Genomic DNA, 27,454 nt, shown 5'->3' with positions numbered 1-27,454 from the left:
GCCAGTCTCTTTCAACTGTCTTTTTCCCCCCTCTGATTTATTGCCTGTGAGGAGATGGACATAAACAGTACGAGAGGAACTTGTATTGATAAGCCATATTGCTGATGGAGATTGTTTTGCTGGACTTGTGAAACGCTCTGCTTTTTTTTGGAGCAAATATAGTCAGTTCATGCTGCTCAGCTCCGTTATTCTGAAGAGAAGAGCAGAATAATGGAACAATCTTGCAGTTGATTAATACCTCTTGCCTTAATTAGAAAGGGAAAATAATATGAACTCCGTATTTCCTTCTGAGTCTACTTCTGAACTCGCTGCTTCACATTTGATAGGAATCTGCCCCGACAGCCCTGCCAGGCGTTAGGTAATTGTTTGTTCTGCCTTCCCCGGCAGTCACTGGCGCGCAGAGCTGCATCACCGCATCCAGTGATGTTACTCCTGTCAGCTTTGCGCTCCAGACAAGACACTGCTTGCGTTCAACACTTCTCTTTCTCAAATTCTATGCACATATATATAAAAATATACAATGATGCTAAATGTATTGTCCTCTGACAGCCTGCCTCAGCGGAGGTGGACAAGGTCCTCTTCGTTTCCTTGCTCTAGTTTCGCTCATTGGTCCCAGGAAATGCTTTTTTTCTTTTTCTTTCCCATTGGCACCTTCACATTATATCAGCCTTCCTTCTGCATGTGGGTGCTCTTGGTTTTGACAAATAAAGTGAGGCTGTCACTCAAATGCATCCTTGCTATATCCATTAGCTGTGCTGCCAGTCACTGGTCCTGTGGCTCGCTGTCACAGTGTAAAAGAGTATAATAATTTGCTATTCTGAGGTGGCATAGCTTGAGGGAAAACTTATATAGGAAGACAGTAATTGTGTTAGGGAATATTGCAATATGCTGAAAATGTGCCTGGGTTGTAGTAAAAAACCAAACAAGTGGAGCCTGCTTGTAGAAAGCCTTGGCTTAAAGCTGTTTGATCTTAATTCGGGTGGCGGTACGGGATCTTCCAAAGGCTTATTCTGACTACTTGCTAGTGCCCTTTCTGATGCCAGGGACAGGTGTATTCTTGTAGTGCTATGTGGGCGGTACATCTCTCCCCCGCTATCTCTTGGGGATTCTGCTGAAGATCTTGGTTGGATTTTTGGACCTTGGTTGGACCCCGGTATGCTGCCATTCAAAAACCCATTTGTCGTAGGGTTGCCTTGTGGAAAGCTTCAAGTTCTCGGCTGTTTTTAGGAGGCCATTTAGAAAGCAAATAAAATGAGCTTGCTCAAGACAGTGTTAGCTGCTGGTGTGGTGCTCTACAGACAGCTGAGGATGTTCAGCCTGTCCCGGGCACGTCCTGCAGAGACGTGGGGACAGCACACATCTGGGATCTGGTGACGTGCTCTGTCATAGCTGGCATGTGACAGCAGCACGGCTTGTAGGGTCCCTTCCCCTCTCTGCAGGCGGCTTTGCTTTCCTGACAGACATCAGGGGATGCTCGCCCTGCGTGGATCCTGGTTAACCTCGTTCCAGGCGGTGATGCTGGAGCACGAGGCGCTACTGCTTACGTCGGTGACACGACTGTCGGGGGAGCAGTGGCACTGAGGGATGTCTGTGAGAGCACTGGAGGGCTGGGAGCAAGCCCGCTGTCCTGATGCAGCTGCGGGGAAGCCCTTGCCCGGCCACCACTGGCACCAGCCCAGCACGGAGCCTGCTGCAGGCTCTGGTTTTGCACAGGCAGTGCTGGGCTGCAGGCTTGCCTGGAGCTGTATCCGAGCCTTTCTTCCTCTTTTCCAGCCCCCTCTCTACACCCACCAGCTTCTTAAATACCTTCCTTTTTCATCATCTGCTGAGCTTTCTGATCTTTATTTTTAAGAATGGGGAGGAAGTTGGTGTGTCAGTGTTCTGGTAAATGCGCGCCACGTCCCCCGGGGATGACAGAGGCAGAAGCTTCCAGGAAAAACACAAGCTGACACACAAATCCTCATAAAAATCCCATTTACAGATTCATAGCTTCAGCGCAAGAAGCAAATCCTGGCATTGTGTAGGAGCTATAAACAGCACCCTGTGAGCTAATTGTGATTTGCGGTGTCCCTGGCAGTGGCAGGCGATAATCTGCAGCTCCCCCCCACCCCAGAGCACGGGGTGGTAGGGGAAAAGAGGGACAGGGTGAACAGCGAGCTGCTGCTCTCCTGGGATTTATTGAAGAAGCAGAATTGTTGCTTACCATAGGTTGCAGGAGGGGGGAAAAAAAACAAACACAAAAACAGGAAAGCTAGCGTTCAGGTAAAAGAAATAAGCTTTAGGCCTTGTTAATCTATAATAGGTGATGTGCAAGTGCGGTTAGGTAAACACGCCTTTGAAATACGTGTTTAATATTCTGCATGCCCACTGCTGTGTGTTTGCAGCACCTGTACTTCGGTGATAGATGTTACCCAAACCTCCCAAATCAGCTGCATCTGTTTAGTCGACTGCAGTAAAAGCAAAGCATCAGAAGGTCTCTTTAGCAGGCTGCTAGTATTTTATTGTTCTCATTTTTTGGTGTCAGTAAATCAAACGTATGATTGCTCTAGCCTAATAGCAGTTCATGGGCACGTTGCTGTCAGGTTTTAAAATGTCACTCGCTTCCCAACATTAAGTTTTAAATTAGTCAACAACTCAGCATGGCGCTCTTCAGTTCGGTCTGCTGTTTGGAGAGGTATGAACTCTTTATGCTGAAAAACTTCACAAATGGTTGTTGGACGTCTGTATTTCCACTGCAGAAAACATGTAACACTAAACAGGCTATAAAAAGTATGCACTCAACTTCTATTAATTCCAGTTTCCAGAGTAGCTGCCTCATTTTGGAGTGAAATGAAGTAGTTGTTCTGCAGAACTATTCCTCTTAAACCTACAAAACACTTCCTTTGGATTGATTAGGGGGAAAAAAAAATGTCCTTAAACACTTGTTGTGATGGTGTAATTCTGCATGTCTCTGAAGTATTTGGTTAGCATTGCTACATGGATGCTCCTTGCCAGTAATGGATTATTCCCTTAAAAGCATTTCTGTTGTAAAATGACTGAGCATCAGTTGACTCATAGTAATAGACTGGATCCCAAGCGTTTGGCACTCAGAAGCACATCAGACCACAGCAGTTCTATGCCTTATTAAAAGCTTTAACTCTGTTTAGGTCACTTGCCAGAGGGGCTGTTGACACCTGCTAACTTGATCCTGGATTTGAGACCTTTCAGCCATAAAAGCACTGGTTCATGGAAGGAACAGCAGCATGACTGGCAGCACTAACTGAGCCAGCCCCCTTGTGTCACTGAATGAGATGAACAGAAATCTTCCTGGGGTCGGGATTTCCGTGTGTCCAGGTCTGATGATGAGGTTAGGAGAATGAGAGCTAATCACCCACTGCTGAAACACTGAGACCTGCTTGTAGCGTTTTTCCCAGCTAATCTCCTAGGAAATAAAGCTGCCAGAAATTAGAGCAAGGTAGATGGCTGGGGTGCAGCTGTTGCACTGTTTCTGGATTGAAGAACAAAACAAAAACTGAAAAGGATGGTTACTAGTGTTTAAAATAACAGCTGACCTTGCATAACCCCTTTTCATTATGCAACAACCCCTTTTTATTATGCATTGTCTCAACCTTAGGTAACTATCTCTTGTATCATACCTCACAGCATCCATATTTCATTTTTTTTAACCCTGTGTGTGGCTGCAGGTTGTCTGCAAAAGGTTGTTTTTACGTGCTCTGGGGTTTTGGTGCTTAATTCATCTGAGGACTGAGGAAGCTGCATTTTTGGTCCATCTCCCTTCACCTTTTCCTTTCCCTGTCTCCATCTTGCTTACCTATACGCTTCTGAGTCTTACCCAATTTGTTACCCATGATAACACCTTACTAACGCACCAGAAGATAAAGGCTTTGCAGGTTTCATCAAAATCCCCCGTGTTGGGCGAGGAAGAGAGATCTGTGCCCCCACAGAAGGGAACACTGCAGTACTATCCAGCCCTCTGTACATCCCAGAGAAGCCCCATTAAAGAGAGACACTGCAATGTCCCAGCCACAGGACAGCTGTTTTTTTTTATTCAGCTCTGTACTGTCACAGATGCCAGAGAATACAACCATGGGGCAGTCAGGGTAGGGGTGTGCAGAACAGCTTGTTTTTCATTTTAATAGGGCGAATGATCAGGTAAGTGTCCTTTACCTGGAGAGGGAGCCCCCCTCTGTCTGATCCAACCCTGAATTGTGCTCTACAAAAAGTTACTTTTGAGGCTTTAACTTATAAAGAAGCTTAAGTACTGCAGTGTCAGGGAGAACGTTTCTAATTTCAGACTTTGCAGAGAGTCAGGTGATGAGGGAAGAATTAAAGCAGAGAGGTGGAACAGGATTGGTTTTGTCTTATTATGATCCTTTAATCATATTCCTTAAAAATGAAAGATTTATGGTGTGTGTGACTTAAAAGGTGTTAATTGAACCACTTAGTCGCTGCAAATCCCCAAACATTTTTCACCTGTCAGTTCCCATTTTCCCTGTCTCACTCTACCTACAAATGCTTTCCAAGTGAGCATTAACCCCTTGTTAGCACCAGCAGGCTTAGGTGGTGCAGAACACACAGCCTGCTCTTCGCTGCGCTAAGTCTAATAAATGTGCTTTTGGGCACAGAAAGCCTTCATTTTTCTCCATCGGTATCGATTGATCTGATAACATATTACTTCTCCCTATAAACTTGACATTACTTACATCCTCAGATCTAGCACGTCTCAGACAGCACTGTTACACTGTAGGTTTTTTTTTTTTACACACTTAATAGTTCTGAATTTTCATCATTAGGGCTGACTTTTTTTTTTTTTTTTTTTTTTTGCAAGATCCAGTGATACTATTACCCTCTGCATAGTTTATTTTGCATTTCCTAGCTCTCTCTTGCAGGTCAGACAGGGCTCTCGTGCTCCCCTAGCACAGATCCCCTAACCAGCCAGGCACCAGCACATCTCCCCTTCTCTCCGCCTGCCTGATGTGCTCTCACTGCTGTCTGGATAGAGGAGTGCATTCTCTGGGACTTGGCCCTGTGTTATATTCTGGCTGCTCATCTATGGCTGAACTTCAGTATTTCGTTCTTCAGCTGTCTCCTTGAAGCCCTGATTCAAGTGGAGGTGAGGGGGCAGGGGAACAGCTTTAAGCAGATAAATGTCTAGTGCATTGTTTACCCCCGCTATTACTTGGAGGTTTCTCCCAGCCCAGGGCCTTGTGCTGTAGCTGTAGAGCTCTGAACCACTTCTCCTTCCATCAGTGGTCAGCTGTCCTACGTATGGGACGGAGGCTGCAGATGTCAGGTGTGGTTATCTCTTATCTCTGGACTGCTGCAGCCTTCATCTCCTCATCTCCTAATCTCCTAGTCCTGGCGAGCAGTGCCTGCCAGCTGCACCTGTCCTCAGGGAGCCCCCTGAGCCTCTGAGCGAGGCTTCCAGTAAATGGCAGACTCAAGACCTGCTTTTCTGTGGGCACCTGAAGGTGGTAGCATCAACATAGTGATGGGTTCCTGGTGATCCTAGTGCTAACTCTGGGGACAACCTTGAACTTGCAAGGTGAGGTGACACTAACCCTTTCTAATTAATGACTTATTCTGGAAGATGTGAAACCAGGAGAAGCACTACCTAAACTGTGTCACCTCAGCTCTCTTCAGCTGATGGTACAAGGTAAAGATTTTATTGGGTAAGTAAAACTTTCAAACTTTTGAAAGCAAAGCTTTAAAAACAATAGAGGCTGTTAGGAGAAAACAGTGTGCAAGTATGTGAGCTGTAGGGAGGTGTGGGCACAGGCAGAAGTGTGGCCATTTCCATAAAGCAAGCTTCCCAAGATGCATGGGGGAAGGAAGGTCCTGAAATTATTTTCCAAGCATCACACAGTGGTGCGGGAGACTTGTGGGAAAATGGGACTGTTGGATGACTTGGTCTTGTGTTTTAAGTTGGAGTAACTTTTACAGACAGAGCATGTCAGAGCTGGAAGTCTTTTGGATTACCCGGTGAAGTTTCCCGTTGATACGAGCACCAACAGCGCGTTATTTTTTTCACACATCTCTTCAAATATCTCTCTTCAAATTTCTCTTAGAAACCAGCTGAGTTTCTTGCCTCCCATTACTCAGCTGCTCCAGAACATCAAAGAAACTTGTTTGTGCCATAGCAATGTAGCAATCAGTTGTGACTGCAGTTGGTGTTCATAGTCCCCCTGTAATTACAAAGTTATATTCATGCCCCAGTAAGCTAGAGAATGGTCAGGAATAGGACACCAGAGTTGCTTGTAGTTATTCAGCTAATCAAAGAACAATAGTGCTTATATTTTTAAACTGCCTTAACAAAGGAAAAGGATTTTCCCCTCTGCAAGTGCCTGACTCCTAAGGAAAACAGGATGCAAGTGTTTAGTGGAACCAAGAATTTGCCAAGGTGAAAATGCTCCTTAGGGATTCCATGTAACTACATTGGACTTCAAAGCGTGGCTGCACTAATCGAAGGATTACTAAAAAGTTACAGGAACGTGGACTTCCAGCATTATTGTTGGTTAAAACTTGGCCTTAAGGCTGCCATAATCTAGTTAACTGTGTCAGAGCTGTTTGATGACCTGCGTGAATTGGCTCTGTCAGTTCAGTTTCTGCTACATGCATCACAGTTGATACCAACTGGCGTGCTTTTGTGCCAGATGGTCCAAAAATTGGTGAACAAGTATTACAAATTTGCTTACCTCTGTCAGATTTTCAGGAGGCAGAGTGGAGGCATAGTGCCAGAACAGTCTGAATGTGACTTGGCAGTATTGTTGCGCTTGTTTTGTCTGCTAGCAGTTAGAGTTTGTCAGTTGAATTGTCGCTTAGTTTTACATAGCCACTTAATTCAGTTTAAAGTATAAGCCATGCAACATCCTTCCTGGTAAGAAACATCTCCTAAACTGCTGTTCCCTTCTCAATTGGAAGGGGGCTTCCCCCCACGTGCAGATAGCTGAAAGTACTTTGTCAGAAGTCACAGGCTTTCATTGTGCGTGTAGGTATGTGTTTGCTGTTGGGTATGTTGTAGGGAGAGGGGTTGGTTTGTCCTCCATGCAGCTATATGTTCTGCGTGTATAGGTTCTGCTAGGCAAGTAGTTATCCTTGTGGTAATGATAAAAAAAGTAGTAGCTCTTGGCAAGAGACAAAGTCATCAAACCCTGAGCTCTGAGCTTTTTGTGGAATTCAAGCAGCAGAACAACAGCATTATTAGAGATGGATGTATCTTAAAATAAACAAAACCAACCAAATCCTAGTATTTCCTGTTGGAGCAACTGACATCACTCAAGCAAGTAAAGCTTTTCTTTTAGCTCATGGTGGAAGGTTTGCTATGTTTCTGGTGAGTTTTGGTTTTGTCACCTCTTAAATGTTTCAGTGAAGTGACTGACCAGATCATAGAATCATCTAGGTTGGAAAAGACGTTCAAGATCATCCCTTGTTGAACATTGTGCAAAGAGACTGACTGACATATTGCAAGCATGATTTTTTTGTTGTAAGGTATGATTTAAGGTAAGACTGACTGTGTCTCTTTTTTTAGCTGTATCAGCTGGAGTAGTTACCACAAGAACCTGCTAGCCAGCAGCGACTATGAAGGCACCGTCATCCTGTGGGATGGATTCACAGGACAAAGATCCAAGGTCTACCAGGTAATGTACAGTCAGTGAGCAACACTTTTCCATGCTATAGACCGTGTCAGGGGAGCAGTGTTAGGGCTAAGATGCAGCTTTTTCTTCAGCAGTAGGCTTACAAGCTTCACGAGGCAAAATAGATTGTGCTTCTGTTTGGCAAATGGCTCATCCATACAGCTTTATGGAGCTGTAGTCCTCTGAAGGAGTCACCTATATCTTCTTGTTACAGGCATGAAATGGTTGATGTTTTCTTGCTGCTGCTCACAGGCAGGGAATCTGTACAGGGAGAAATGAGTTTCTTGAACTTTTGTCTTGCCTTTCTTTAGAAACCTCTCTTTTTCTCTCTCCGTACCTGTTCCATGTCTGTCTTTGTCAAAAGCCTTCTGTAAAATCCTGCAGTGATTTGCTGTTGCAGGTGCTTGTAAAGCAGAAGAGCAAGATGCAGGTGCAACTGGTAAGTCTGGCAGAAGGGACCAGTAGGCAGAAGGCTTCCTGATGGAGTTCTGTGCTCAGCAGAGCAGTGCGTGCGCAGAAGTGGACTGAGCTCAGCAGTGAGGCCCTGTGATCAGACCAAGGAGGCTGCTGGAAGAAAAGACAGCCCATTCAGGGAGAGGTTGGAAGTGCTGCAGGGTCTTGCGTAGGTAGAATACTGCATTGAAAGTGGTCAGTGGCAATGAACTGCAGGCTAGCCTTCAGTTCTCCTTTCTTGACAGTTCAATTAAGTTTTAATTCCTACTTAAGGCTTTGTTTATTCTTTTGTTGTGTTTTAGCCATTTATAATGCTTGTTTTCATTAATCCTCTGCGTATCTCAATTAAAAACAAATTATACTGGACAAAATCTTGTCTGTTTTCCTCACAAATGCCTTTTGCATTTCTTTAAGACTGAATAATGAGCCTGGATGGGACCAGCTGTTGCTTGTGTTAAAACAAACTAATTTTGCTTCTTTATCAGATCACTGGAATTTTTTGTATTTGGATTTACATAGTTAAAGGCATACACAGTGACATCTGCTTCACATGTATTAGAAATCCTTTAGTGACTTTATCCTGGTGAGCTTTTCATGTTATTGTCTTGCTGGCCTGTACAAAGGTTTATTCAATGCAGTGGTTTGCTTCCACGTGGGATATGCCAGCATAGCAGATACAGCTCTTCTGTGTTTTGGGGAGGAGTAGGCTTATAAGTATGCATTTGGAAAAACAGGATTAGACACCAGAAGTTTTGTTTCCCAATTGAATAGGAAGGTAGGGATTTCCAGGACTTCCGGAGAAGAGGTGTTTGGAATGGCTTATGAACACGCATCTTAATCATTATAAGGAGATATAGCTGTGTTCTACTACAATAATTGGCAGCACGCAATGGAACAGCAGCTAAACTGTGCTGGGAAAACAGATCTTTAACGTTTATTTCCTGAACTCAATATTGCTTCAAGATTTAAAAACAAAAGTAAAAATAAACAAAAATAAAAACTGGCTTTAGCTTTCAAAATTGCTGTTCTGCTGTTGTCTTCTTTCATGGCATGTCTGGCATGCCATACAAGCATTGGTCTGTCTGGGAGAAAAGGCTTTTCTTGAGAAACTGCTAAATATACTAAAGTTTTCTGGCCAGGAATCTCCTGATGATTTATACCAAACAGCATGCATTTTTCTCTTACTATTTTATCAGATTACAACTCACTACCATGCAATATTTTTTTTCTCTAAACAGGAACATGAAAAAAGGTGCTGGAGTGTTGACTTTAACTTGATGGACCCAAAACTATTGGCTTCAGGCTCTGATGATGCAAAAGGTATTTTTTTTTCCCCATCTCTGTGCAGAAGGCTTGTGCTTTGTGTATTCCCTTTGAGGCATAAAAATGTGATATTTCAAGTAGCTGATCCCTCAGCTGCCTTCGATATTGTACTTGATGTGGTAATGTGTCAAGATATTCCCAAACTGTTCAGAACTTAGAGAAAGAGAGGCTTTGTTTGGATTAAGATTTCTTGGTATGATGTTCACAATTCTCAGGTAGTATGCTCTCTAGCATTTTCCAAATCACTAAACAAAGCAAAATGTGTTTTAACATTAGTTAAGCTTGTTGAGTTAAAGCCTTGGGGCCTTTTAAAAGAGCAGCGTGTATTTGTATTTCACAAATTCAGTTTTCGGTGAAAAAGCAGAAGTTAAACAGCAGAAGGCATATTTTTACCTGTATTTCTCAATGTTAAAGATTGTGCGTGGTAGGAAGCCTCTTGCTTTCATGATGTGCAGGGTGTTTCTAAGAGTTTAATGGAGCTGGGCCGTGGACTGAATGGGAGCGCTGGGACAAGCTCTCAACTTCTGTGCTCCAGGGCCCATTTGTCGAAGGGCTTTTGGAGATCCTTTAAGGGAGCCTTTTCCCAACATACTGGTAGGAAAATCTTCCTTTCCTAAGAAGCTGTAGGAAACTAATAAAGACAGCACTGAAGAATACGTAACGTTCTTCATCCCTAATGAACAAGATTTCATCTGTAATGTGTTTACAAGATCAAATTTAGTTATTAAGCAGCAGGAGCTGTAGAGTCCCTTTCATAGTCCTTGGGGATGAGCTCTCCTAGATGGGCTAATACAGTTCTGGACAGAGCTGTTCATGGTCTGCTTTGAAATGATAAATTTTATATATCCATTAAACCTTGAAAACCTTTCTTGTGCAGAATGCTTTTAAATTCTGTTTCAAAAGAAAACTGCATTAGTATTCTTCAAATACATTTGACATTCTTCATGTCATTGGTAATTTCATTTACAGCATTGCTTTAATGATTATTTTATATTTAAGGTGCTTTTTAGATGTTTTTGATACACTTGCCTCCTTCTGGTTGAAGTGGAGAGTTTTCTCTGTGCTTAAGTACAGTGAGTGAACATTCACCTTGTAAATTATCAGCCTTTCCATCGCTCTGCTCCCCCCCTCATGCTATGCATTTGAAAAAGCTTATCTTCCAGGTAGACACACACTTATTAGCATGTTAACAAGTTGTCCTGCAAAGCCAGCTGCAAGCAGAGCTCTTGTCTCTAGTTTAACAGTTCACTTTTTCAGTAATAGTTTCTAAAAGTGTAGTATTTCCTTAGAAATGACTGTAGCAGCGTTTGCAAATCGACATAACTCACACTTCAATCCATGAAGGTCTTTTGAAGGTACACCGGGGTTTTGGTGAGCAGAATTGGCCTAGAACATTTTATCCTTTGCTCCTACCACGGTTTGCCTGTGATTTGCATACATAATAAGCAACTGGAGACAAATGGAGTTCTGTGAGTGTTTGAAATAAGCACAGCTTTTAAGTCTTTAAGGTACAGAGCAACAGCAGCAAACACCCAAATCAAACTGACTCTGGAGTCCAACTTCCATCTCAGTCATCATACTGAAAGAGTTAAGTGCTACTTTTTCCTCACATTTGTAAGTTGTCTGAACTTATAAGTCTGCTTAACTTATATTTTTTAATCTGTTTGCTTACCTTAATGAGTGCTCAATTTTGTTCTGGCCAGCTCTGAATATGCATTAAGGGCATGTTTGGCCAGGTACAGTGTCTGGTGGGAAATATAAGAGCTGTGTAACCTTCCTGTTCTTTTACCTCTCTGCTTGTATGAGGCTGCTGCACTGGGCTTTCTAACAAGAAATTTCAGTGTTGATAGATACTGGTGTGACCAGAGCAATTGGAGCTAATCTCTTCATGCTTCCCTGGAAAGCATGGGCATAAAATTTTCTTGTCAAGTGATCAGGACAAGCCAGCAAAAAAGTGACAGCCTTGCCAGTTCTTCCTGCATGCCTGCGTATCTGCTTGTCTTTTCTCAGTCTTTTCAAGTTAGAGGCTAATTTTTAAAGCACTCGGTGTGCTCAGTAGACATGTGTTGGGAAAGGAGCTTTTAGATTAATAATCCTATCATCAGGGCTTCAGAACGGGCTCTGCCATGGCTCATACACAGCAAAGGGGGTGCTGATGAACAGAGTATCACAAGGGATAAAATGCTTCTGATATAGTTGGAAACAACATCCTTGGGTATTCTTGGGTCCTGCATCATGTTCATTAGTTGAAGATGATCCGGGATGTTTATTTGTGAAAGGTCTTTGTACTTTAATAGCAGATAATGAGAGCATAGAAGCATTATTGTATTTGGAATAACTGCATGCATGAAAACCTCATTTTTATCTATGGTTGTCACCCCCTTCCCTTTTAAAGGGGCAAAGGTAGTCGAGTATGTCCCTGGAGATCCAAAGTGTAAGCCCATGAGGCAGCAGTGAGCAAATTAAAATGTTTACTTGTGCTATGAGCAGTTTGGGGAAAGTGCGTGGTCTTAATTTCAGTTCTTATATGTTTCTGGTAATAGCAGGAAAAATGATTCCTCCCATAAGGAGGAAAAGGTGAAGCTGTGCTATTTCAGCGGAGAAGGTTTAGTTCTGTGAAGGCATACAATCAGTATCAAAGGGTTGGGGTAGTGCTGGAGCCAGTGCAGACTTGCAGCTGTTTCCTAATCCAGTATTGCTCTCTGTTCCAGACCAGGAATGCAGTTTGCTGGTTGGGGTGAAGTTAGGACACAAGACAGTGAGAGCAAGATATTACCTAATGCCCTGTGGGTAGAATTTCAACCTCCCCTAGGGTAGTGACCAATTCTGGAGCAGTCAAGCACCTATTCTTTCTTCTGATGTCTTTGAAGCTCTCCGAAACACATGGAAATGCAGGCAACTTTGAGAAACTAAAGGAAGAGTCCTGGTTTTATGTCACTTGTTAGCTGTAGTCCCTTCACTCTTACCAGCACAAAATGGAGAGGTGGAGCAGAACAGGAGCACCTGAAGGCTCAGAGCTGCAGTGGGAGGTTACTTTTCCTTGACTCGTGGCAAGGAGGAATGCAGGTAACTATTGCATTGCAAAAAGGGAGAACTATTTCTGTGCAGCCTTGGTAAATGAGACCACAGCTGCATTACCGGCACCTATTTTTCACAATACCCATGAATTTGGTTGCTGAGCTGGCTTCGTGAAAGAGTGCAGCATTGCTGGGAGCTGCATGTCAGGGTTTGCACCCCAGCTTTGAGGATGTTCAGAGCGTTGGTGCTTCATTTTCAAAGGTAGCTAGCTCCTTCAGCTTCTGCTGCTTTAACTGCTCTTAAAATATCAGGCTGAACTTTGTCTGTTCATTTTCCTGGCTAATAGCGGTTCAATAATTTCTTGGAGATTTGAGGGTCGTATTCAACAGGGAGTGCCTCAAAAGGTCAAGATGATGCTGATGGTTAAAGTGGCAACCAAGATACCTGACTGACTGACTTATGCTTTGTGTGAACAATGAGGGATGCTGTGAAGTCGTTGCCTGCTAACAGTCCTGAGTTTACACCGTGCTCCTGCTCGACTTCAGCGTGGCAGCTGGGTACATCGACCCCTTTGGCTACCGCAGCAGTGCAGGCATTACACCTCTTTCAGTCAGTGCTGGGGCACAGAACTGAGCTATGGAAGATGAATTTATAAACTGACACGCTTGGTGTAAAGCTCCAACCCAATAAAAAGAATATTGAAAAGACTGACACTTTTTAAAGGGGGGGAGTTTTTTTTTTTTTTTTTTTTTAAGAGGCAGCATCTTATTTTTTTGGTGAAGGGACACTTGGCCACAGAGGTGTATCTGTCAGTAACAGCAATACTAGGAGACATACACTTTGGGAACATGTGTTTTAGAAATAGTCAATCTCAGATGGTTGTTTGCCTCATTTACACAATTCTAAGTGTTAAAGACATCTGTGTGTTGTATAATTATTGCCTCGACCTCAGCAAAATTGCTGAAAGCTACAGCAAATAAACTCTACCCTTATGAATTATGCTTTATTAACCTGTCAGTTCTTTTTGCAAAAATAATGGACAGTTCCAGGTAAAACTTGACAAGTTTCATTATGCGTTGTTAGATGTCGCATATATCCTTTTTTATGGCACTGACTAAGATATAATTGGAGCTTAGCGTATCCCACAGCAGTTAGATCACAGAAATTGCTGCAGACTCTAATCTGTGTCTGTCAGTGGTAACGAATATTATGATGGCTTTGAACACACAGGTCGTCTCTTCACCAGGGTAAATGGCTGAGCTTATGACCTGAAGACTTGAACCAAAAATGAGCCAAGTTGCAGCGTAGCCCTCAATTAGCTTCTGCCACAGAACTGAGACCCAACGGCCATTTGTTTAGTAGAGGAGAGGTGGTGTCAAGAAGAGACTTGTCCGCTTTGGACAGAGCTTTAAGTATCGATAAGTAGATAGAAGGCTCCAAGGCAAGTGTGTGTTTTCAGTCCTAGGTTTGGGCAGAACGGTGCTCTGGATGGTGAGAACATTTAACCTCCCTGCACACCTCAGGTTTAAGCAGTATTGTCTGCCAGCATCCTCTAATCACAACCTTATTTGCTCCCTATGCTGTCACTTTCCTAAACGTGTTGTCCTCTACTGCCACTGCAACTTAGACTGAACATCTCTGTTCATTAAAGCAAAATACTGATGTTTTGCTACTGTGCCAAATTATCTTTTTCCTGGCTCTATATTTCTCTGCTGCCCTCCTCCCCCCCCCAGCAGAAACACACTGGGGGAGGTATATCATCCAGTCTCACTTGGGAGCAGAGAGCATCTTAAGCTATGCTTGTAAGGCTGTTTGTTTCATTTAGAAATGTAGCTAGAGCTGTATTATAGCTCAGGTAAATAAGGATGGATTTATTTCTGAAAATCCAGCAACAGGTTGGGGGCTGTTTTCATTGAATTTTACATAATAGTTATATGCAAATACAGCATGCATCAGTGTTTGTTTCTGGTATCTGTGTGCAGCTTTATAATGGTTCCAGGCAGCTGTCAGATGCCAGCAGGGCTGTATTTTAAAAAGCTTGAGTGGTGCACTCTGAGCAGTCGTGTATTTCCTTCATTCTTGAAGCCATTCTCCTACATATGGTCAGAAACAGCACAGTCTTGTTGTGTTCTGTTGCTGGCAGTACTACTTTAAAAAAAAAAAAGGTGCCTTAGAATGAACCTGCCAATGTTCCTCCCTTTCCTTGTGTAAAACCTTGTCTAAAACATGTTTGAGTAATCCATGTGGAAGTCTTGCTTCTCCTTCAAAGCTCCAGGGAACGAATGGCCGAGAGGAGGCATAGAGGAGCACTCTAAGGGTGGGAGGACGTGCAGTCAGGCTACTTATTACCTCATTTGTTTATTGAGGTAATAAACACTGGGGAAACTATTCCTGGTCCTTTCTGCCATTTTTGCTCACTCCTTCACCTCCAAAGTGAGCTTTCTCTCAAAAGGTGGCAGAGGACCCGTTGGCTACAGATCTGAAGAAGCCCAAGCAGTTCTTGGAGCTGTTTAAAGGATTAAGCCTTTGGGTAGCTCCTGCATGTTCAGTCCTTAGCTCTAGCCTCTATCTTGCTCTGCCTACTCCTCAGCATGCTGTTCATGACACTCAAGTGTTACACAACCCCCTTATCGAGAAGAGGGGGAAGGGATAATGTTTGTCTGATTGAAGTCTTTGTAGCAGACCCTGTTGATGCCAGTGTGCTGCTCCCTTTGCCCAGACTGAGGGCAGCGTTTCACCTGCACCTTTTAAAAATAAGGTGCATTATGTGGGGAGCACCTAACAGTCTTCATCTTTAAGGTTAAATGATGCTCAAAATTTTTGTGGAGGGAGGGGAAAGCTAAATTTTGAAAAGCCTGTGGTATTTTCTGTTGGTTTTCCTGGGAGGCCCTGAAGCCAGTACATAGGGGAAGAGCTCACTCCGTATGATGTGGTTAAATCAATGTTCACACAGTAGTCTCACAAAACAGTAGAGTCCTTTGTACTAAGGAAATATATCATCATAGGAAGCTAGCATACTGATTTCTTTTCTGTCTGTGCCAGTTCCTTGAGAATAAAACAAGTTGTTCTTACTTGCTGTGCTTAAGCATACAATTAGGTGTATTTATTCTGTGCAAAGCAATTCTGCTTTGGAGCATGGAGTTCTTCTGTACAGCCAGGCTAGGAAACAAGGAACAAAAAGGGCATAAGTCTTCCTGCTCTTGATTATATGAATCTGTAGTCCTCTAGTCTTAAATGTTAAGATTATAACATGTATTGAGTCACCTGCTCCGAAGAAGCCCTCAGCTGCGTGGGATGTGGACCTTCTCCATACTCACAGGAGATGCTGATGTGTACGTACCTGAGTGTTCTCAGGCTCACTAGCCATTGGTTGCAATCTGACCTTTTCTGATCATTAGCATCTTGGTAACTGAGGTTGTTCAGAATCTTATACATGAAAATCTTACATATAAAGGAACTATGTTTTACACCTTTCAGATAAAGTTTGTTTTTTGCTTATTTATTTCTCTCTTTTTGTTTCTCTAGTGAAGCTGTGGTCTACCAACTTGGACAATTCAGTAGCAAGCATCGAGGCCAAGGCGAATGTGTGCTGTGTGAAATTCAGCCCCTCTTCTAGGTATCACCTAGCTTTTGGCTGTGCAGGTAGGTAAAAGGGTCTTCTGAGAAAGAAATGCTGTTTCTTCTTTGCTTTAAGCTGCTTCTTCAGGAGACTTGAGGTTGGCTGCTGTACCCAGAACTGAGGTGTCTTTGCAGTTAAAATGCCTCTTCAAGCGTGCAGTCACTCAGAAGGCATCAATGATACTCAAGTGTCAACTCTGTTCTGCAGTCCAACTTCTTAATTTGGGTGTCCATCAGAGATAAAAACTCACAAAAGCAAGTCAGAGTGTATTTATTGGGGTAACTAAGGTTACCAGGCAAATCTCAGGTTTGTGAGCCTGGAAGCTAGGTTAATATGTTAACATGGTAGTTGTTCTTCCTGATTTATAGCATTGCTTATGAAAGCTACAAAGCCGTACTGGGAATTTTAACTGGTTTTACCTGAGGCATGCTGTAAAAGATTGGCTGTACTTGTTTCCCATAGCTGCAACTGTAGTCCCTGTGGATGGCTGTTTTCTATGTTGGGCAAAGCATCTCTGTTAATGTTGTGTGGTGGTTTTTTTTAAAGTAGTCAATGGGAAAGGCATGGTGAGACTTCTATTCACTTAGGTTAAATAGGTTTTGGTAATAATACAAAGACTTGAAAGCAGAGCAGATATCACTTTGGGAGGAAACTGTGTCGTGCTATGCGTGCAGCAACTGAAACTCAGAGGTACCTATTATAAATGTTTAACCAACTCTGCATTTCCTTTCTCCTTGGGGAGTTTTAATGTGCTTGTAACTAGATGTTCTGATGGCACTAGCTATCTCTGGACTTCGGGAGATATGTTGATCACATTCTTGCAACCACTGATTTGCCATTTCATTTAGATGTTCCAATTTCCAGTCTGGTTCTACTTAAATTTTGACTCTTAGAAGAGAAAAAATAAATTTGCATTTTGATACACTGCAAAAATGGATTCAAGTTGGAGTGTAAAATATTGACTTGCTTGACAGGCATCTCGCTGAAGGTTAGTGAATTACATGCAAGAATAGAATTGAATTACAATACCTACTAGCAGCATTTGAATGAAAGGGACTATCTGTGAGAGGCTCTAGGGAAAGATGAGAGCACCAGCTCCAAATGAATCAGCTGCTGATTAAAATAGATATGTAATAGCACCACAATACAGAATTCTTCCTGATAAATCAGTAACTGGGATTCCTTTCCACCTGAAAGGCAGAGGGGAGACAAGGCACAGATAAATCTGTGAAGATTTTTGGAGCTGTAGGGCACATAAGATGAAAGCAGAGTGTCTATCCATCAGGCCATGCTTGTGCCTGATGAACCACAATGGTCTTGTCTTCAAGTTATTTTGGGAAAGAGGCATTAGTGAGTGCCATGGGTTAGTTGGAAGTTTTAGATGACTACACGTGTGTTTTTGAGATATAGAGAACGCTGATGGTAAAATGGTACTTGCACTGGGGAAGAACATGGAGGGAGACAGCAGATAAAATTTTAAAGTGTTTACATCTGCTTGATGCTTGGTAATTAAGTTTTTAAATAAAAATTAAAATGGATATTTAACTATGATTGCTGAAACAATTACATGGAGTAATTGAACTGATGGGAATGATTTTCCACAAAGGAATTGTAATTGATCTTTCAGCCATAAACACATGTGAAAAAATATGTGAAATTAAAAATCCTGGGGTCTTAAAAGGTGGTTTTATTTTTGAACTGAAAAATTGAGGGCAAAAAGTTTATTTTGTTCTGTGTAGAATATGAAAGTAGGCACTGTCCTGTTTAATGTGTTATGGCAGAGATGGATTTTTTTTCTCCTCCATGAGTTCCAAATGATCTTGTTTACTAAATTCATTCAGTCTATGGAAAGAAGTAATATAACTCGTAAATAGTGTGATTTGTCATGTGAGCTCTAATCTTCATAAAGGAAGAGTAAAAGCTGTTTTCTTTAAGCAGTATTAATGCACACACTTTGGACACATGAATTTGGAGGTTCCTGTTTCCCTCTGTAGGAATAAAGATGAGCAGTACAAGACACTAATTCATTGACCACTATAAGGGGCAATTTTAGAAAGTTGGCTTGTCTTTGCCAGGGCTTGCTCATTGAAGTTCCAGTTCTGAGAATGTCAACTACTTTCTCAGTGCTTTATCCAGTGATAAAGGAGCCGAGACTTACTAACACTGTGCTCACAGCAGAGTTTTGTGCAGTCTTTAAGCAGCAGTACTGCTCCTGTGTATACTTGTATTTGTTGATTTGATGGAACTTCAACTTTCCCTATAGCTGCGATCCCTTTTTGTAAGGCCTTGTTCTTTTACATCTTGAGTAATGAAATGTTCTGCTCTGCCCTTGACAAAGGCATCATGCCCACTAGTGTCCATCTATTCAGGATGCCTCTTTGAAGTCAGTCTTCATAATCAGATGCTTCAACTAGACTAGCTTTCTCCTTGAATCTCTGTGGTGGTTCCCCCCTTGTGTTCTCCATAAAAACAGGATGATTATCTTAAGATTCTTTCTACCTTGTCTCAGTTTATGGATTCCTTCTCATTTGTTAGTAAAATGTTGACTCTTGGCTGACTTCTGTCAGCGTTGCCATACAGTTGCGCTTGGGTAAAATATGTGGAGGTAGCTCTGTACTTCCAGACTTGCTCCAGTTTTGGAAGAATTCCCTTTATCTTCATATCTCCCCAAAATTTCAGAAGGTCTACCAACACGTGGTACCAGTTAGGTGAGCTGATGCAGCAGCCTGTTGAAATGGTCATCTGTTTCCCCATGCTGAGTTCCTGGGCAGGTCCCTGCCCTTAGCAACAGCAGGAGAAGATGAAGTGTCAGTCTTAAACAAAATCTCCTGAGAAGGGCTTGATGTGGGTTGGAAATGAAATCTCTTGTAGCTGTGGGTTTCTTGGTTGAAGCCTCTGCTTCAGTCGCTGTGGGGCTCTGGTTTAGATACAGCTGTGGTCAAAAGTGATAACACTATGCTTCTGTGTGGGGAATGCTCCTTTAGCATGAAGTACTGGGTGGGCTTCGAGTTCAATGCATGGAAAACTGTGCTTAGCTGCTACTATAGAAGCAAATCCCAGGATTACCATCTAATATTAGTGATGGATGTTTCTTCTCTGGGCTCTTTGCTCTGAAAGCTTTTAGATGACCAAAAGATCATTTTTGTGACTTAAAACAGAACAAATGAGCAATAAAGTGGAAGAGGAGCCTAAAAGGAGAGAAATGAATATTTGGTTTAGGAAATAATTTTCCTAAAATTCGACAGGCACTTCAGGTTAGAAGAAAGCTATCACATCTGACTGCAACCTGATAAAATCTGTTGCAGTGGAGAGGGCATATAAAGAAGAAAAGATCCCTTTTGTCTGTTACTTCAATAAAATATTCTATTTGCATGCTTACTGAGTTGAAACATTGTGCAGTATAAACTGTAATCACTGCCGAATACAAAATCAGGTAATTTTGTGGTCTTTTCTTTTTAAAAATAGATAGGGCTTTATCCTGAAATTAGCTATATAAATCATGACCAAAGTTGTTATTGTTCTGCCTCAGCAACAGCACTGATGCCCTCAACCTATATATTTTCTAGCAGTACTGTTTCCCTTCTTAAAAAAAAAAAAGGCTGCGAATACATGCAGTTTGCAGCTTGAATGGCCAAGTTGTGCAGCCCGGGTGAGATCAGACTGTCTGCGAACTCGATGAGCTAAGCATAGCTCTTTGTAGTAGCAATGCTTTATCGTGGCGTGCTGTGATACTGTCAGCAGCTACCACTGACCTTTTATTTCCCATCATCAAAACTTCAGATTCCAAAGTTCTTACACTGGAGGCATCTTCTTGAATGCTATTTTTTTTTTCCCTGTGGGACCCACAGATCTGGTAGGTTGGTTTGGGGGTGAGGGGGACTCCTCAGTGCTGCACAGATGCGAGACATAGAGCGCCTGCTCTCCAAGAGTTCTACAAACAAGTGGAAGCAGTACAGGTAGATGGAGAGGTGCAGCAGAACAGCTATGACATATTCAGAGATTAATGGTTTTGTTGAGTGAGTTTTAACCATGGTCAGGTCTTACTGCATTGTCGTAAACCATTGACAGCATGGGTTCAGGTGACCTGACCTGGGAAAACACAGGACAGTGCTGATTTATGTTGACTTTAATGCTTACCTAAAATTACAGCCTCAGAGTTTGAGACCCTCTGCACTGGGGAAGTCTCTCCATAGTGCTGAGGCTTTTACCTTTCTCCTGTTCATGCATTTCTTGCCCATTCTGTCTCTCCTCCTCATTTCCCTACTTGTACAATGCTGCTGTGCCAGAACGCTTCCCAAGAATGTGGTTGGTCTTCCAAGATGGTTTTGCCCTTGCCTAGAAGGTTTTGCATGCTATTTAAAAATCTTGCAACATCTACAGCATTACAGAGCAGCGTCATACTCTGGCTTTGAACGCTGGAGCCTTCCATTTGTTGTTGAAAGGCCACAAAACTAATGATTCTGCTTCACAGCGTACAACATGAAAAGGGCTCCTGTTGCTATGTCAACAGCTTTGTTTTGATTTTCAACTGTTCCATCACCCCTTAAAATCTCTGCACAGCCCTGATGCACTTACAGTTCAGGGTCACGTGTGGCTTCTTTATCAGCATCATTCAATTTTGCTAATATACTCGGTGTCTAAGCAGGACTGCTTTGGAGACCATCCTTGTCCAGTGAAATATTGATTTTTCTGCAGTAACTGGAGCAGTGATTTCTCTCTTCCAAATATCTCTCTGTAGAGCTAGCCTTTCATGCTTCCTCAGATCTGGGTGACTTGCCTGCCTTGTCACTCAGCTTAGGAGAATGATGTGATATTAATGACCAAGAAGGCAGTATGCCTTCTTGGAAGTGAATTAATGTTTTCCAGCTGAAAGCAAGGTCCTACCTTAATAGATTCTCCTGGGTAAGTACTCCGCTCTGTCGAAAACCTACAGTGACTCAGAAAGAGTCCATTTGTGCAAATATATGACATGTTTAGGGTGGAGTTGGGCAGCTTCTTTGAGCTTAAGCTACAACATTATCTTTAGCACGTGAATTGAGTGCAGTATTCAAATGCACAGGCAAGGGTCAGGCATTTCCTCGAAGCATGACCCTGAAGTTTACAGCAACACTTCCAAATTGAGCCTTTCTGAAATTGGCAGGGCATGCAGCAGTCAAGGACTTGCCTGTTAGGTCTGTTGGGCTTCGCGTGTCTTACCTTTTTTGTGGGTATTCAGCAAGTGTCCTCTAGTCCTTAATTTCTGAGGTTGTTGGCAAGGAAAGAAGAGGACAAGGTCCATGATTCAGAAGTGCACACTGGACGTCTTGGGGGCTAAACTCATTCCAGAAACCATGGCAAGTGTTTCAGTTGTGGCAGCCTTTGAAAGCACCTACACTACCTGCTCAATCTGCTGAGGGTCATTTCGCCAAAACAACAAATTCCTTCAGTGGTAACAGTCATATATCTGTACTGACAGTGCATGTGTTGGGGGAAGTGCTGAGCTTAGTGACATTGTTCAGTTTAGAACAAGGTCTTGAAGGTTTGATTTTAAAATGATGCTGGGATGCAATATAAAGTGAAGTATCAACCTGCCTTCTGCTGCCCTGATGCATGTTTGAAGAGACTTTCTGACTCGGATCAGACTTGCTTGGTAGCTCAGTCTGCTGCTGCTTCTGGCGTGACAAAGAGAAGAACTGCAGCCACACGGTGTTACCGAAACCGATGATGTTTGCAGTGAAACCAGCTTGCCTGTTCATGCCCATCTGAGGCCAGGTGAGTCCCTGAGTCTTCAGGCTGTGCTGCAGCGTGTCTTAGTGCTGAGGCTGCTTCCCAGCAGGTCAGGAGGGGACAAGAAACTGCTTGCAGGCATCCAGGAGATATGTGCATGAATTTCACGAAACTTCATGAAGTTATATAAGCTTTTACATTCTGTACACAGAAAACGTCATCTCTGATTTGTTGTATAAAGCGCTCGCAATAATGAGTGAGTCGCATTCTAGAGACCTACTGGGAGTTACCAAACTTTTATCCTAGAGGTTGTCACACTTCAGTAACAAGTGAACAAATAAAATGAACTCAAAGCTCCATTTGATTCTCTGGAGAAAAGGATAAATCTATCAGTGGCAGAAACAAGCGTGCTAATTGTTTGCTTAAATATTCTTTTCCTGAACATTTTGTCTTATGACTGGTGCAGAAGTTATTTATTCAATATTACAAAATCCAAATTAAAATTGAAATGAGCCTTGAAATTCAGGAACAGAATAGGCAACTCTGAGATTCGTCTTTTCCTCCAACTGCCAAATTGTTCTTGCTACTGGTTGCTGCTGTGTTCCTAGTAGTTTAACCCATTTCACACCTGGAGTTTGTGAAGTTAGTTTTTCTAGTAGCTCAATTGGAAGGAATTACTTGTTGGAATGGATCTTCTGTAGCACATTAGTGTGGTACCTCCTTTTCAAGCTGCTGCAGAGATGAACCATTCCAGTATCTTATTTGGGTACAGTGCAGGATTACTTTACAACATACACTACTTTTTTTCCATACAAACTGGTGAAAATTGTTACACTGCATAGGAAAACATGTAACCTGCAAATGCAGTGTGACCTGTCATCTAGAAGGCTTCATTTTGTAGCATCTGAGCATCTAAGCTTTGCACGTGGTTTTCAAGAAGAGAATTTTTAAATGCTTGTGCTAGGTTGAGAGTTCCCCTAAAGAGGAACTGATTGCCATTTGTAACTGAAGCTGATGACAACAAGTAAGGCTGTAGATGCATGTACAAACCCAGCAACCCTTCACATGGCTTACTTCATTGCCTGGCTAGATCACAGATTGCCTCTCTCCCACATTGGATACCTGTGTATCATCTTATAGTCTTCCCATGCTTGTTTCATCATCTGCATACCCCACCATATCTTTAGTGGGGCTTTGGTTGAAGCATTCTCATCTGAAGCTTCAATATTACTGGTCAGGACAGTATCTGTTATATCCATTATTCCAACAGTAGTGGAATCTGCTTTGAGAGCAGTTTAGGTGATGAATCAATGGCCGTCTCCAGAATCTGGTAGCAGGAGGCTTGTCTCCTCAGGCTACTTAAGCACAACGTAGTACTGGGCCAACATCAGCTTTGAGAGTTTGGCCAACTTGTGTCCTCAGCTGCTTGTTGTAAGGCACATGGCAGCAGTCTGCACATTCCCTAGAGCCAGTTTGATTGCTCTGAAGCTTGTTGAATGGTTATTGTATGATGTTCACTGATACAACAAAAAATATAAAGCTGTTGCTTCATAGAGATACTCCTAAAAACTTAGGGAGGATGTTTATTTTCATATCTATCTTTTTTAACATCTTAGGTTACCTTATCTGCATGAACTCATCTCGGAGCACACAGTCTTGGAGTCCAACTGCTGTCTCTCCCCTCCATCGCAGCTCCATGACCTGCAGTACTTGGAGTCAATCAGTAGCCAGTGCTCTGGTTTGCAGTGAGATCAAACATCGTGTCCTGGAAATATCTAGAATCAGGATCTAGAGCTGCTGGCTTTGGATGTATCCAGCAGTCACTGTGCTAGTAGGACTCGTGGTGCTCATGTGAGATGTTTCAGATCTTAGGATATGTAGTCTGTATGGACAGCATGGGTTGGGGCACCTTTTACTATAAAATGACTCCTCTTCACATATTCTAGGCGTTGTAAAACTCATTTTTAGCCATTGATACGCGTGCATTAGCGGATATAGTCAAACATGTTCATAGTTATGGAGAACAGTAGGTTATACTCACTTTTTCTTCATCAGTCTTAAAGAATGAATTCTTCTAAAAGCTGTAGGTTGTTACTGCTGTTCTCTAAATTAGTTTTGTAACGTTGGTACATCTGCCTTATCCGTACTGATTTTTTTCCCCAGCAATCTGGTAGGAACCAATCTTTGAATTGCATGCAAACTAGCTAGCCCTTATTCCTGTGAGAAGTCTCTTATAGTTTTTTAAAACCGTAAAGGTCAAAGTTTCAAAGGAGTTCTAGAGAAATCTGTTTTGCTTCCCTTCCCATCTGAGCCCTTTTTCTCAACTGATTAAGATCTCTAATGCTTTATGTCTCCTCCTTCTCTCCTTAATATGAGGCAAGTTACTTAGTGGAGGCTTTATGGGCTGCTGTGTCAAAAGCTTTTGACAAGTCAATAAAAAATGTCCCCAGTGCATGAAGACCATTATCCATACCCCGGCAAATGTCATCTGTAACTTCAAACCATGGGGAATCTGTTGAATATGAAGGTTAAAAACCCAGTTGGCAGTTCCCATCAAGGCTGCTGTTCCCTTCTTATGTTCAGTAGAGGGAGATATAGATCTTCAGTGAAATGCTAGTGTTGATATACATTAAAAAAAAAAAAAAAAAAGGTGCAGTTGGTGTTGTAAGAGATTAAAATCACTGGCTGAAGCATCGTCTTTACTGTAGAGCTCTGGCAAAATATATCAAATGCTAACCTGTAACCCCCTGCCTTCACATCCCTGAGCCTTTCCTTGATAGAGTGGTTATTGTGGTGTTGGTTTTGCCAGGGATGAAGCTGAGGCTAGCAGATGTGTTGAATACAACTGCAGCTCTCTTGAATTCAGCTTTCATGGAGGTGAGCGTTTCCCATGCTGCTTTTTTATCATCCAGTCAGTCATACAGAACACCATCAGGCATTTCCTTCTCAAAGCTGTGCTCTGCCTTCATTTACATGGAAAGCTGAGATGGATTTGTGTTGGGTTCCCTAAATACGATGGGCGATTGCCTTCTAAAATCATCTGTATCGCGGTGTGGGAAAATGAGATTGAGCTGTCAGAATGCAGTCATCCCCAAATACCTGCACGCCTTCCTTTACTTTTGAAATCTTTCGTCTCCTTTGTAACATCACTGGTTCTGTGCCTTCTTTACTGACAATATATTTTCAGGTTTTGCCACCAGCAAAATAAATCATACAGAGCTTGCTTAATGTTGTATACTTCTAAGAGCATGATGTAAGGGAGGAGCACATGAAGGAGTTCTGACCTACAGGGAAAAATCTCTTGAATGCTTTTCTCAACCTCTGGTCCCTTTTTGGGTGGATGTTGAATGCTTGTAACACCTATGAAGACAGGGTGTGCAGGAGCTCCCTGGGAGTCTTGAACAATGGAGTTTGAGACCACTTGTCTAGACAGAACTCTGATAGCAAACATGAATGAAGTACTGCATCCCAAATTATGTCAAGCACACACACAAAATACAAAATAAGGACTTTGTTCCAGTTCACTGCTGCAGACCAGAGCGTTGCTCCTCGAATAGATTGCCAAAATTCCCCTGGGGCAAAAGAAGATGGTTATTCAGAGAAAAAATGTTCTTTTACTGCTAAGGGAACTCAGATAAAAATAAGAGGTAAAGTAAATGTGTCAAATGGATAATTTTGACTTAGTTACAGAAATTACAAGTACTTTGGTTCTGTAACAGAATGCTATAAATACAAAGCTATATCCAGGAAACATTTTAATTGTGCCTGTAACAATGACTGTATTGGGGTAGATTTTTCTTTTTTTTTTTTTTTGTTGGTTCTCTTGAAGGGAAGGTGTGAGCAGGAAAAATAAATATCAGTTGGCTTTGCCCGTGCTGTGATGATCTTCCAACAAGGAGACATTAGGGTGAGATGGTTTTCTCTGTTCTCTCCTCATGTGATTTGTGCTGCAAGTGGAAAACAGCGTGGTGCGTTCTTCAGCAAAATGCTCTGCACAATTTGGTATGCCAGAGGTTCTTAGCGTCAAGCTGCATCAAACCCATTTTTAATCTCTTCACTTACAGTAAGGGAAATGGTTTGTAAAGAGGATGCTGATGTCAGCTCACTGTCGATATTTATCTCATTTCTTCCTCAGAAAATTCTTGTGTTAATTTTCATTGCAGGGCTTTTGTTCTCTTGAATTCAAGTCTGTGTTATTTCCCATGTTTAATGCATTGTCTTCATTCATTTTCCCAGAGCATCCATGTCTTTTATGTAGTGGAAACTATCACATTGGTTTATCACAAGCATTTTCAGGGAGAGAAGACAAAGCCTGTACTGATCCTAGCCCATTCTGGTATTGCTTTGAGTGAAATGAATCTCTCTTTATAGTGCTTCCTTGGCTGGGGGGCTTTCTTGCCATTCTTTCTTGAATGCCCAAATAACATCTTGGCTTTCTGTTGCTATAGTAAAGATCCACTTATTCCATACTCTCTTCTGCCCTGGAGAGCACCCATTTTTACATGTCTTGGTGAGTTGTATTATTTCCAAAGCTGGAGTGTTCAACTCTGTCCAGTCTTCTCTCCAGAGCAAGACCCACACATGGATGGTCAAACTCCACTCCCACCTCTCTGCTGTCAGGGAGGAAACTTTACTTCATTCATGACTCTTTTGACCAAAGCCACCTCAGTCACATGAGTGTATGTCTTTAAATGCTGTTGTTTGGTATTACAGACTCCGCAAAAGTTAAAATTCAGTAGTTCATCTTAGTTCATCTTCTTTTTTTTTTTTTTTTTAACTAGTAAGAATAAACTTAATTACAGGAGAACAAAGGTTGAATGGCAGTACCTCATGCCTCCTCCAGCATGTGGGAGTACATAGACAAAACCTGAAAGATCTAAGAAGACAAATGCCTTATCTTTCTTATGTCAATAGCAAATAGCTTAGGTAAATTTGGATTAAAAAAATATTCTTCCTAATCCTTTGACATAAGAGCACTCTTCAGGATAGCCAGGACCAGAGAACAGTTTGTAGAATCTCCATCTTTGGAGATGCTCAGAGCTTGACTGACTAGGACTTGAGCACAGTTACTGAACTTGAGTTGAATCTAACTTTGCACATGACCCTCTTCTGAGTAAGAAGATCTGGTTGGAAGAGACCTCTGGAATCCATCTCACATAGTTCTATGATTTTAAGGGCCCTTGAGCAAAAGTGGATTTTAATCAGAAATTGCACTCTGCATAAGGATTAAGTTTGTTTTGACTTTCTCATAATTAAATCCTGAGTTGTTTTTTGACCAGCCTCTGAGGAAATCGCTGCCGTTGGGGAGGCTCTGTTTCCTGGTATGGAGGTAGGTAGAAGGTCCACTGGGGAGGTTCAGCTTTCTTCTTAATAGTTTTCAAGCTACTCTGTATGGCTCTGATGGCTTTGAGGTCAAGAGTAGCACTGAGGCTTTTGTAAGATCTCGTAAAAGTTCTCATCTTCAGTGTTTGGACTCTGATAGCAGCTCTCTTTCCTCAGATGTTTGAGGAAGAGCAGTGCTTGTTTATTTGGCCCTTGTTCAGGTTTCTGTGAGGACAAAGGCATCCAGTATATAAAGCCATCTCTCAAGTACTGCAATACAGCCCGTTGTACTTCAGTGTGCTACTGTTCATTTGAGTTTATTTTGAAATCAGGATTTAAAATTGGGATGTTAGTCCCTTTTATCTCCTTCCTCTTGCTC

The 27,454-nt window shown here is 42.3% G+C and overlaps 1 protein-coding gene across 1 annotated transcript in view; it reads left to right on the top strand.

Annotated features, from left to right (window-relative positions):
- Positions 1–27,454, top strand: part of COP1 (COP1 E3 ubiquitin ligase) — a 126,610-nt gene that overhangs the window by 56,497 nt on the left and 42,659 nt on the right. Inside the window, 3 exon segments of the mRNA XM_084290703.1 lie at positions 7,529–7,637; positions 9,326–9,407; positions 15,954–16,070. Coding sequence (XP_084146829.1) covers positions 7,529–7,637; positions 9,326–9,407; positions 15,954–16,070 — 308 coding nt within the window.

The sequence above is a fragment of the Netta rufina genome (assembly GCF_964035555.1).
Source record: "Netta rufina genome assembly, chromosome: 8".
Taxonomy (NCBI): Eukaryota; Metazoa; Chordata; class Aves; order Anseriformes; family Anatidae; genus Netta; species Netta rufina.
Note: the sequence above shows the minus strand (reverse complement) of the source record. Positions and strands in the feature narration are given on the sequence as shown.